Source organism: Dendrobates tinctorius, unplaced genomic scaffold (assembly GCF_039654945.1).
Source record: "Dendrobates tinctorius isolate UK_male_01 unplaced genomic scaffold, ASM3965494v1 ptg000293l, whole genome shotgun sequence".
Classification (NCBI taxonomy): Eukaryota; Metazoa; Chordata; class Amphibia; order Anura; family Dendrobatidae; genus Dendrobates; species Dendrobates tinctorius.
In genome coordinates, this window is record NW_027361960.1 from 7,188,312 (window position 1) to 7,200,785 (window position 12,474).

The following is a 12,474-nucleotide window of genomic DNA, read 5'->3' on the forward strand; positions in this document are numbered from 1 at the left end:
ATCCTTTATCTGATTTGATAGTCCAATACTCTGAGTCAGGAACCACGATCTGAGTCAAGAACCACCCAGTTCTGATAAGAGAAGTGGTTTTATTCAACACACAATACGTTTCAGGGATAATCCGTCCCCTTCATCACGTGATTACCTGACGGATCGACCCTGAAATGAGTTCTATGTTGAATAAATTGACTTCTCTTATCTAACGTGGGTAGTTCCTGACTCAGAGTATGGCGTCCTGTGGAAATCCACCACCACCTTCCATTGTTTTTCATATTCTGCTGGTAACGTTAGAAGACACTTCAGCAAAGAGACACGAGCCAAAGACCATGAACAGAGCTTCTCACTGAGGATATTGAGAGAGGCAGAAAAACATTCAAAAGGTTCTTTCCTTGCCTTTCTTTTATTTTCCATAATGCCCAAATGTGCTACATATTTAACAAATAATACATACTCTCATACTAATCCCTGGCAGCTCCTCCTCCGTTGTGGCAGGCAAGTATGTGGTATTTCTTACTTTTTTATACAAAATAAAAGAGAGGAGCGGAAAACCTTTTCAGTCACTCTTTAGCTTCACCCATAATTCGTATTGGGAGGCAGTTCTCTATTTCTGTTGTGGTTGTCTTCGAGTGAGTCTGTGCATACAGTTTCCCTATTACTACTAGGTGAGGCAAGGTTAGCAGATTTTTTTTCTTAACATTTATTTCCTAAACTATTTTTGACATTTCTTTACTGTTGTTAATTATTATTTTTCCATGCCCAACTTTACCAGATGTATTTTAGTTTTGTATTCCCCTCTGACCATTCTAACAATATGTGCTGTACTTTCAGTGAATTCAGTACTTTAAAAGGGAGTCTGTCAGCCCAAACCAACAATATAAACTAAAACATAGGCCCTGATTCATTAAAGCTTTAACGCCAGAATTCTGGCTTAAAAGACTTTGAACAGTCACAAATTTTTTGCGCTCTAATTTTGTTTCTTTTGGTGTTTTCAGACCAGTTTTGGACAGCTCCGACAAAATGGGCAGAGCTAGGAATGGGAATAGTATCTGCGTCATGGCACAGCTAATCTAATTCATGGCAAGCTGGGGTATTCCTTACACCAGAAATTTGATTAGTCCCTGGCACAGTAACTAGACACCTCCTAATGAATCAGAAGTGTTTGACTCCAGCATGACCCTTCATCAAGACTGGCTTAAAATCACCGGTCTTGATGCCTAGGGTCTTAGCTTTACACAGGATATAGACCCTATAAAAATCCCACCTTAATGTTTTTATCACTGCTTATTACTGCCTCTGTGTTGCAAATGATGGTGTATAATAAGGTGCCCAGCTCAGTGTACCCTTTCCACCCACTTGTTTTGCCTGTCCCCTCCGCCCCGCTCAAACCGCATCCAAAGAGAACTCTGGCATAGTGCACTGAGCACCATAATGATCAAATTTGGTAAACTATAGATTTTGCAGCACAGAGTCAATAATCTGATCACTAAAGTTGTAGTTTTTAACGGGCTTTTTCTCCTATAAGGCTATGTGCTAAGTACAGACTGACAGACTCCTTTAAATTCTTTACAAAAAATATACAATTTACTATAGTATATGACTATATTACAGACTCTCCCTGGCGAATCAGAACCTGCATCATTTTCCTGGACTTATGAAGAAATAAAAGAAGTCCACAAACGCTGGTGGCAGTTACGGGATAATGCTTTAGAAACTTTTTTAACAAATGGTAGAACCTTGTTGCTGGCTTTTGACAGTACAAAGGTAAGTGTACGGCATTAGTGACACCAAGTTATTTTCTTTTTTGAATCAATCAATCAATCAATCAATCAAATTTATTATCGCCAAGTACATATTACATATATATAAGGAATTCTTTGTGGCAAAGAGGCAACATAATATATAACAACAGATACAACAAGTAACATCCAACAAGACAGATGCAGTATATAGTCTACACATGACGATTTAATTGTTGAACAGAGAGTGGATGGAAGCTGTTCATATGGCGGTTGGTGCTGCATTTGGGGACTCTGAAGCGACGTCCTGAAGGGAGTAGTTGTAATGAGGAGTGTCCTGGGTGAGAGGGATCGGATGAAATTTTCAATGCGTGGGATCGAATACTCTTATCATAAAGATCCTGGATTTTAGGCAGGGGGGAACCTATAATTCTCTCTGCTGTTCTGAAAGTCCTTTGTAAGCGGAGTTTGTCATGCGCAGTGGCTCCCCCATACCAGACTATCAGAGAGGAACAAATCACAGATCTGATGACAGCATTAAAGAATAAGATCAGCAGATTCTTAGACAAACCATATCTTTTCAGCTGACGCAGGAAGAACATCCTCTGTTGTGCTTTTCTTATAACAGCATCCACGTTTTTCCCCCATTTAAGATCATGAGAGATGATAACACCAAGGAATTTGGTCTCTGTGACCCTAAGAACCACTTCGTCATGGATGTAGATTGGAAGTATCTCATGTTGATCTTTCCTAAAATCCAAAACCATCTCAGCAGTTTTTTTAGTGTTGAGTACAAGATTATTGGCTTTACACCAGTCACATATTCTTTTCACCTCACTCCGATACAAGTCTTCAGCATTTCCCCTGATGAGACCAATCAGTGTCATATCATCGGCAAATTTCAAGATTTTTACTGAGTCTGCTGAAGAGATGCAATCATTCGTATAGAGAGAAAACAGTAACGGGGACAAAACACACCCCTGAGGTGCCCCGATGTTTTAACTAGTTAGAACTAGTGATGAGCAAGCACTAAAATGCTCGGGTGCTCGTTGCTCGGGTCGAGCAAATTGAAATGCTCAGGTGCTTGACCCGAGCAACGAGCCCAATGTAAGTCTTTGAGAAACCCAAGCTTTTTTTTGCCGCAACACCCCCCCCCCGGAGGTCTTTTGAGGGCCTAAAAACTGCAGAAATCTATGGGAAAAGTGCTCCAATGACATTGGAATAGCATGGGGAAGACTCCCTGGAAGCATTTCTGACTCCCAGGTCACTGCTGTGAACAATGTTGCTTTTGAAATTTAGCGGAGAATGTGTGCGGCTGTGTGGGGGTGTCTGGGTGCTGGGTGTGTGCGGTAACACTACCGCTGGCACTGTCGGTCACAGCGCTGTCAGATCATGCAGTCAGATGTCAGCGTGATTCCGCAGCTGACTGTGACCCGCAGCGGTGAGGCAGGCTTGGCCCTATGAGACTAATGCTCCCATCGGACTATCTCTGGTGTCACTGATAACAGTGACAACAGGTGCCGCTGATGGGAGAGTAGTATCATCTGCCAGCGCCTGGGCCAATGAGACTACTGCTCCCATCCGGCTATGTCTGGTGTCACTGATTACAGTGACAGCAGGTGACGCGCTATGTCTGGTGTCGCTGATTACAGTGACAGCAGGTGCCGCTGATGGGAGAGTAGTATCATCTGTGCTCACTGCTAAAAAAAAAAAAAAAAAAAAGAAAAATGACATACATATTCATTATTCACATAATACATACATATTGATACATAATATATACATATTCACATAGACATAACAACACATTATACTCACCGCACACCAAATCCCCGACGCCCTTGTCTCCTAGAAATAACGTAAAATAATAAATCAATATATACTCCCTGTCCGCTGTAGTCCAAGGTAATCCAGATTGTCCCACGGCGATCTCACGTGTAGAACAGTCACATTGGGAGATGTGACCACTCTACTCGATCGGCGATACACTGACAGAAGATAATCGCCCCTGCAGTGTATCAGCTCATCGGCTCCGTGTTGTCACGGCACCACTGCGTGGGAAAGTTCTCACACAGAGGTACAGCCTTAAAGTGAGAGCACCGGAGTGATGAACTCCGGTGAACTCTCAGGGTGGCACCCCATGGGACTGTTCTACACGTGACATCATCATGGGACACTCGGTAAATGGACTACGGCGGACATGATAGTATTATTGTTGGTTTATTATTTTATGTTTGTTGCAGGAGACGAGGGAGTCGGGGATTAGGCAATGCAGTAAGTATGGTTAATTAAGATTAATAAATGACTTTATTCTGGTTGTGTCTTTATTGACCATATAACTATAGGATTAGTAATGGATAAGTGTCTTATAGATGCTTCTCCATTACTAAGCCATGGACTTTATGTCACCTGACAATACAAAGGTGACATCAACCCCACAAATATTACCCCACTTGCCACCGCTACAGGACAAGTGGGAAGAGCGAGGCTAAGTGCCAGAATTGGTCTGAAAAAGCACTAAAATAATGACTACAAGGGATGAACATAATGCAAAGCAATGTCAAAATGACTTGCTGGGCATATGTTTCGTCTTTTGGAGCTTCTTTTAACCACTACAGGCTTTGAAAGCCATGAAGCAGCTAAAAGAAGGAAGCTGTTCATTTTTGGGCAGAAGCAGCTCACTATTTATTGTTAATGTTTTATTAAAAAAGACAGCACGGCTGGAGAGGAGGCTTCAGGAAAAAGACTGCTAACATTTCCGGCTTGAAAAACTTGACGGGTCTACCAGTGTCTTAAAGAGTATGTCCAGGTTTGGCACGAAACTCTGAAGTCACTATATGTGACTGCAGACTTGTAGATCTTCAAATCACACACAGCGCCCGCTGTCAGGATTCTCTGCCACTGGGTAGCGGCCACATTACAACTAGAGGTGTGTCGCGTTGCTCAGTTCAGTCTAGTCATAAAGTAGCAGGGAGTATGTATATTGCATATATCTCACCACTGGCTCTGGAGAATCTTGACAGCTCACATAATATGCGATGTAAGGGTTCACAAGTCTGAAGTCACATAGCGCAACTGCAGACCTTTGTGTCAAACCTGCACAATCCCTGTAAAGATCTCATGCGCACATAACTTTAGATAGCTTTTTCTTATCTTTCTGTTAAAATATATTAATAGCTTTAGAAAATGCGTATTACCCAAATTGTATGTTTTCTCTTAAAGGTTCGAGATGATGTTTTCCAGAAAATCTTGTCCAATGATCTTCCTAATCTGTTAGAATATGGAAACATTACTGCTCTGACACAGCTCTGGTGTTCTGGACAGATCACCAACTTTGAATATCTCACTCACCTGAACAAACATGCTGGACGATCTTTCAATGACCTAATGCAATATCCTGTTTTTCCATTCATACTCAGTGATTACAGCAGTGAAACACTTGACCTTAGCAGCGCCTTAATATACAGGTATTTATGGAACTAGCCATGGTAGTTAAAGTACCGTAGTTGTCTGGTGAAATCAAGTTATCATCTACTGTGGGTACAAGTGATAACTTATTAATTGGTGAGGTTCAGACCGCTCATCAGCAGAACAAGGAACCGTTCGAGCAGTGATTGACCACAGCTCCATTAATACTCTACAGGGCTGCCGAGCGCTGCACTTGGCTTTCTCCTGAGAATGAATGAAGCGGCGGTTAGACATCCTCTCTGCCTATCCATTTTATTACAGGGATAGAGATTCCCCAATCTACAAATGAAGGTGGTCTCAGCAGTTGGACCCCCATTTTGAATAGGTGATAATTTTTCACCAGACAACCTTTTTAAATTGTGTGTCCCCATCATCAAATTAATGAAACTTTGTAATATATTTTATCTGACAAATTTACTTCTTTCTCCTCCTGGACTAATCTTTCACCCTTAATTCATGGTAAAATCTATATACACTAAAGACAGATTTTTCCACTACTGAGGTAGAAAGTGACAGTTGGAGCTTGTAAGATTCTATGGAGAAGGAAGGAGAAGTGAAGAGCTAGAGATTGGCACAGACATTCTGCTGCAAAGTGCCCTGAAAAGACAATTACGGTTTTCCTGTCACGTTATGAGAATCAACTGTCCGCTTCTAGTTCCATAATGCGAAAAATCTGTTTTCCCTGAAGATGGATTTTATTAATGAACTGAGAATTTTGAGAATGAAAGATCAGTTCAGAAAAAGAAAGTAGTGGATTTCTCTAATAAGATGTATTAATTTTGCTATTTTTACGTGTTCTATTGATTTCTGAAAAAAAGGTTTATTAAAAAATCAGTTGCTCTTTAAGACTGGTGTTTTATATGCCAATCATATTGAATGGAGCACTAGAAAAATGCAATTCTGGTATTTTAATTTTATTTCTCATGTCATATACCGTACTGATCAGATTTTCATTTTATAGTTTGATAGATCAGACTTTTGCAGAGGTAGTCATACCATGTGTATTTTTTTAAATACTTAATTTTTAATAGGGGAAAAGAGAACGTTTAAATGTATTTTTTAAATATTTTTATGGCTTTTTTTTACTGTATTTATCAGTTCCCTTAGGAGACTTACAGCTGCGATTGTCTTATCTCAGGCACTAGGTACAGCAATACCACAGGACAGCTGTATATAGTAAAAATTACAGTCTCCTGATAATGGCCAGCTGTGACCTGGCATTGACAGGAGTCCTTTCATGATAGGCAGGATCTTCAGCAAACCCTTGGCTGTTACGGCAACCCATGGGCACCCTGTAATCAAGTTATGAGGATGCTGATGCTCCAGGATGCATGTTGTAAATGCCACTGTCACACATTGACAGCGGCATTTAACTGGTTAACAGCCGCAGGCGGCGGAGCTTCGTGTCACTTATGGCTGTTAGAGGCAGATGATGGCTGAATAACTGAGTCATCATCTGCTGACGAAGATACAGGATCAGTTTTTGAGCCCACATCAAAGTCAGGGAGCAGGCAGATGATATCCCTGCCCGTCATATGTTCGTAAATTGTTAAAGAGGACAAGGTCAGAAATGCCAGTTTTTTCTCTTGTTTTATTCTCACTGCTTCCCTGAGTAATGGTTTGTTTTCTTTCTAAGTCCTCCATATGATTCCAGAGATGTAGGAATTTTGATTGGGTGCTAATTTTTGGATTTTTAGCACGGGAGCATATCTCAGAGGATTCTCTTGAGGCTGCTCTGCATTATTGCCATTAAATAAAAAGGCCCATATTTCTCAAACTGTAAACCAAATGGTGGTTTTATTCCCGTAGGAGGCAGCAGGGATAAAATAAGAGCAAAAATAGGCCACTTTTGACCTGGTGACAGGTCCTCTTTAACAGAGCTGTCCAGTCCAAATCAATAAGTCTGCAGTCACTGCGTGACGGCAGACTTATGAATCTTTCCAGTGCAAGCACTGTGCGCTGCCGGGATTTGCCGGTTTCAGACCCGGGACCCGAGGATATGTATGAGTTATACATGTCCCCGGCCAGTGGATGCGGCCTCGCTCTCCATACACTTATATTGGTCCAAGGCCGTGCCCTGACTAGTGATGTGGCCATCTAGTAGGTGTGACAAGTGAATGGAGAGCGAAGCCACGCTCACTGGCCGGTAGTATGTATAAGTGACGGTCTGCTGAGTGACTGCAGACTTATCGTTTTGGACCGGACAACCCGTTTAACCTTTGAGCCCTCTAATGCCTTCCAATACTAAGATGACTTCGGACCTTGTCCCAATCGACACAGGACAGGCGGACAGCTAATAGAGAGGTGCAGAAATCTATGTCTGTCTGAAGGTACATGGACGCATAGCACATTTTTCCAGAAGGGTTCTTTAAATATGATAATATGCGCAAAACTGTAAAGTGCTGCGGAATATGTTGGCGCTATAGAAAAATAAATATTATTATTATTATTTTCTAGTCTATAGGTATATTGATTTGCAGGTTTTGCTCACAATGAAGAAAGTAAATTGTGTGACAGACAGAGCATGTTACATATAGACATTTCAGCAGCAGGTGCTTATATCTGTTATAAATATACCGGTACATCTTGGAATCTTTATTTGAGTTTGTGTCTTCTATATACTTGATTTTTTTTATTTTTTTTGTGCTGAAGGAATCTTGTGAAACCTATAGCTGTTCAATCAAAGGAGAAAGAAGATCGTTATACAGATAATTACAAGGTACTGAAGACAGTCTTAAAGGGAATCTGTCTGCAGGATTATGCACAGTAACCTACAGACAGTGTCAGGTCGGCGCCGATATACTGATTAATGACACCTTGGTTGATGAAATCCATCTTGTGTTTGTAGTGTAATCTTTATTTTCATTTTTGAGTTAATGATATGCTCGTGTTCCGGGGTGGGCCTGGAGGGGGGTCTTCATGTGGTGCTCTGATGTCACTGGACAGAAGCCATACAGATGCATATCTAATCATGGCACAATATGAAGACAGCAAAACCACAAAAAGAGAACTTAGAAATCCTCCAAAAATTATTCAAAAAACACCGGAAAAAAGGCAGAGATGCTTCCCTGCCCAGGCCTCCAAACAAATGCATTATCGGGGTGCAGTGGACCCAATTAAAGGTGGCGGCCACACAAGTGCAACAATACCGATGAAACAACTACTCTCAGCCTACCAATCCATGGAGGGGGTGGTTGTCTGGTATATTAATACACAAAAAATAATAATCTCTGTGCAGTGCTGTTCACATACAGGTAATGCAGAGCCTCTGGCTTAAAGCCTATTAGTGACACCCATACTATTAGCTGCCCAGTTCTAACAAAAATGCATCCTGTTTGAACAGGCGCCACCACATGAAGACCCCCCACAGGCCAAAAAATAAGGATTAAACAACAACCACACGTCAGATTTCATCAACCAAAGTATCACTGTATTCAGTATAATGACCTGACACTGTCTGTAGGTTACTGTGCACAATCCTGCTGACCCTTTGAAAGCCTCTGTAATTCAATATTGAACATTTTTTTTAATCCAACCCAAGTAATTGTTATTTTGTTAGTTTGTAATTGTTGCTCTTGCTTTGTCTTATATCACTATTGCAAAACAATAAACAAAAAAACAATCTAGAAAGCATTGTGCGCTGACCAGCTGTTTACAGCTCCGCAGGCAAGATGTACATTGTATATAGAGCCGAATGTTGTCAGGTGCTGCAGCTTTTATTGAGGTGAAAGGGAGCTTAGATGTAGTACTTAGAGAGTAACAGTCATCAAAAATGACACATATTTTTTAATATTTAAATATATAACAAACTAAAACTTTACTAAATATAATTAATTAAAAATTTGATGGCAATTGCATATCAAAAGGAAAATCCTGGAGCGGAGCAATAGTAGGCAAAATGTGCAGGCGCTGGATTTCCGGCCTCACACACAACATCATAGGGATGTATGAAGAGAAGGGGAGGAGAAATCTTTTATAATGAAGAGGCAGTCTTATCTTCCAGGTAGTATATGCCCCATAGCCTGGAAGATCGAAGCTATGATTTTTACTAAACAAGGCCACATCCATGAGGCATACAGGTATGACTAATTTCACCTGTATACAACCTGTATGCCCATATTAATAACTCAAAAAGGTGACCGATTCCCTTTAATGTAAAGATCTTTTTCTGTAGCTTGTGAAGTATATGTAAGACTTTGATAATGGACATCTATGTGAATTTGAACCTAACAAATTTTTCTATAATTTTAGTATTTGGAAGATGAGTATTGCAAAACAGACAGAGAAGATGACCCAATGCCTCCAGTGCAGCCATATCATTATGGATCACACTATTCAAACAGTGGTACCGTGCTTCACTTTTTGGTCAGATTGCCTCCTTTCACCAAAATGTTCCTTGCATACCAAGGTGAGTTTCTGAGCATGATTAGACGTGTGTGTGTGTCCGCACAGTGTTGCTACTGCTTCATTTCAAGCATTACAACACATGACAAAAAATGTGGAATTCCCACACCTAATACTCATGACCGCAAGATCCAGAATAGAAGACTAAGGTCGTTCCTTGAGTCTGGGCAGAAACATGTTGGTCCCTTTCTGCACGCACTGATATTGAAAATAGAAGTTCAGAGGTCATGAACTGTGGAATTTATGGAGTGTAGGGATTGTACCGGGAGTACAGACTGAAGATTTGTTGTTGACCACCTACTGCTTAGAAGTGGCATATTACTTCCAGTGTTGCGTGGCATCTTCTCGAATATTGGATTTTAATTGGAGCATGTAGGAAGCTGTAAGAGACAGGAAGTAACAGTTATCTAGCAGGAAGAAGCCAGCAAATTCCCCTTCAGTGGGAAGCCGTCACTGCACTCTTTACAAACCACAGGGTCCTCGGAAGACCCCCCCATATGACGCTGTAAGCTAGGTAACTTTAGAATATGCAGTGGGTGGTAAATTTGTAATTTCAGCAAATACAGGTAATGTTGTCCTTCATGGAACAAATGCATATGTAGACAAGGTAATAGGAAATTATCTGCTTCTCTTGAAAAGCCTGCGTTTTGCTTGCACGTTAAACATTGTTGATGCCAAATCTTCTCTATTTAATTCATGAGACCTGTGATTAACCCCTTCACGCCGTGACACTTTTTTGTTTTCGATTATTCCTCCTCTTTTTTATTTTTCCATCAATATAGCTATATGAGGGCTTGTTTTTTGGCACCATTGATTTTACCATATAGTTTATTATAAAACAGGAAAAAAATTCCAAGTCTGGTAAAATTGAAAAAAAAAGTGCAATTCTATACTTTCATTTATTTTTTTATTTACCACGTTTATTATATGGTAAAACCAACCTGGCAATATGATTCCCCAGGTCAGTATGAGTACGCAGATACAAAACATGTATAGTTTATTTTTGGTTCCTGGCATCATCAGCTCCACACATTGATCCCCAGCTGCTGAAGATCATCTATTTGTGCAAGGGACAGAACAATTTAGTGTCAGAAGTCACAATGAAGAAGATGAAAAGACGCTTATGGTACTTGTCGGAGGAACTGATCGCTCTATCCTTAATTAATGATTTTGTGGCAAATGACACAAAACGTCTGATGGTGACAGCCCTACAAACACCAGCTGTAGAACATCCTCCCAAGAAGATAGCTGTCGATTCAACATCAGTTGTGACGAAGTACCTAGAAGACTTTGTCACTCAGAACCTGCAGGTTCTTTATCATCACCGTCATGTCATCGGCATTGCTGCCCAAAGTTTTAGATCTATGCTCTGCAGGTGAAGGCTTCCAGGCTGCCAGTGTCATGAGAGTGACCAATAATATTGCAGAATGAGGAGTAGTACTGATGGAAGACTATAACAAAAGTTACACTCAACAAATGAAGAACAGAAACAATTTCTGCTGCTGGTAGTGAAGGAGTATCGAACGATATGGAGATGGAGCAAAAAAAACACTCATGGACTGCAAATAATAAGTGACGCTATCAAACAAGTGTTTAACTGTCAGGCAACAAAGTAACTGTTTTTGTTGAGAAATAGACTTGATTTGTAATTCCCAATCGTAATAGTTAATTTTTCCCAAGATATGTTCAAACGACTACATATCTTGATTGGTAGGCACCTGTAAAATTGAAAAGATTTTTAAAATGTTTGTTGTTTATTTAGTTTTTTTTTATAGAAAATGAATCATTTCTGAGATTGCCTCATCAAAAAATTGAAAATATAATTTTTTGCTTGCATTAACCCCTTTCTGACATCTGACGTAATACTCCGTCCATGTAACCTGGGCCAATTTGACCATGGACAGAATATTACGTCATCACGACCGGTTAGGCTCATGGGGTATGAGCAGCCGGGTGTCAGCTGATTCTCACAGTTGACACCTGGCACTAGGTGCCAGGAGCGGTCAAAGACCGCTCCTAGCACTTTAACCCCCAAAATACTGCGATCAAACAAGATCGCAGCATTCCAGGAGCCGGCACAGGGTTGACAGCCCCTCAGATTTTGGATTGGAGACCTCCCTCACCAGAGCTAGTAAACATGTTGATCATGTGCAGTGCATGATCAGCAAGTCTCTCTGTTAGTGCAGCACTCACAGTTTCTATGACATGCAGATGCTGCTTCATCTGCATGCTATAAAAGCGATCAGCCTGCAAAAAATGATTGTCCCATAGTGGGACAAAGTAAAAAAGTTAGAAAAAAGTAAAAAAAAAAAATGTTTTAAATAACTAAAAATATTTTTTTTCAAAAATAATTAAAAAAAATCAATCTATCACTAAATAAATATTTGAATGAAAAAAAATCTAAACAATAAAAGTACACATATTTGGTATCGCCGAGTCCGCAATGACCCGACCTATAAGGGTATGTGCACACGCTGCAGATTGGGGTGCGGATTTGGCCGCGCGGATTTTGTAAAATCCGCAGGTAAATCTGCAGGTCAAAAGACTTGCGGATTGCTCTGCGGTTTTGCCCTGCGGTTTTTCATCTCCACAATGGAGGAGTTGGCAAACCGCAGCGGAATCCGCAGAAAGAATTGACATGTCAATTCTTTCTGCGGTTTCAAAACCGCAGGAAAACCGCGCAGAAAAATCCGCACCGTCTACACTGCGGTTTTTTATTCCCATAGGGAATAATGGTACTGTACACCGCAGCAGAATCCGCAGCGTGTGCACACCCCCCCTAAACCTGTGCCACTAGTTAACCCCTTTAGTGAACACAATTAAAAAAAGGCAAAAAACAATGCATTATAATCATACCACCGAACAA

The 12,474-nt window shown here is 40.7% G+C and overlaps 1 protein-coding gene across 3 annotated transcripts in view; it reads left to right on the forward strand.

The window, feature by feature from the left end:
* Nucleotides 1–12,474, forward strand: part of LYST (lysosomal trafficking regulator) — a 722,897-nt gene that overhangs the window by 561,875 nt on the left and 148,548 nt on the right. For all 3 annotated transcript variants that reach the window (XM_073560091.1, XM_073560092.1, XM_073560093.1), the window contains exons 38-41: nt 1,609–1,761; nt 4,959–5,203; nt 7,857–7,923; nt 9,456–9,612. In XM_073560091.1, the coding sequence (XP_073416192.1) occupies nt 1,609–1,761; nt 4,959–5,203; nt 7,857–7,923; nt 9,456–9,612 (622 nt within the window). The remainder of the gene's footprint in view (nt 1–1,608; nt 1,762–4,958; nt 5,204–7,856; nt 7,924–9,455; nt 9,613–12,474) is intronic.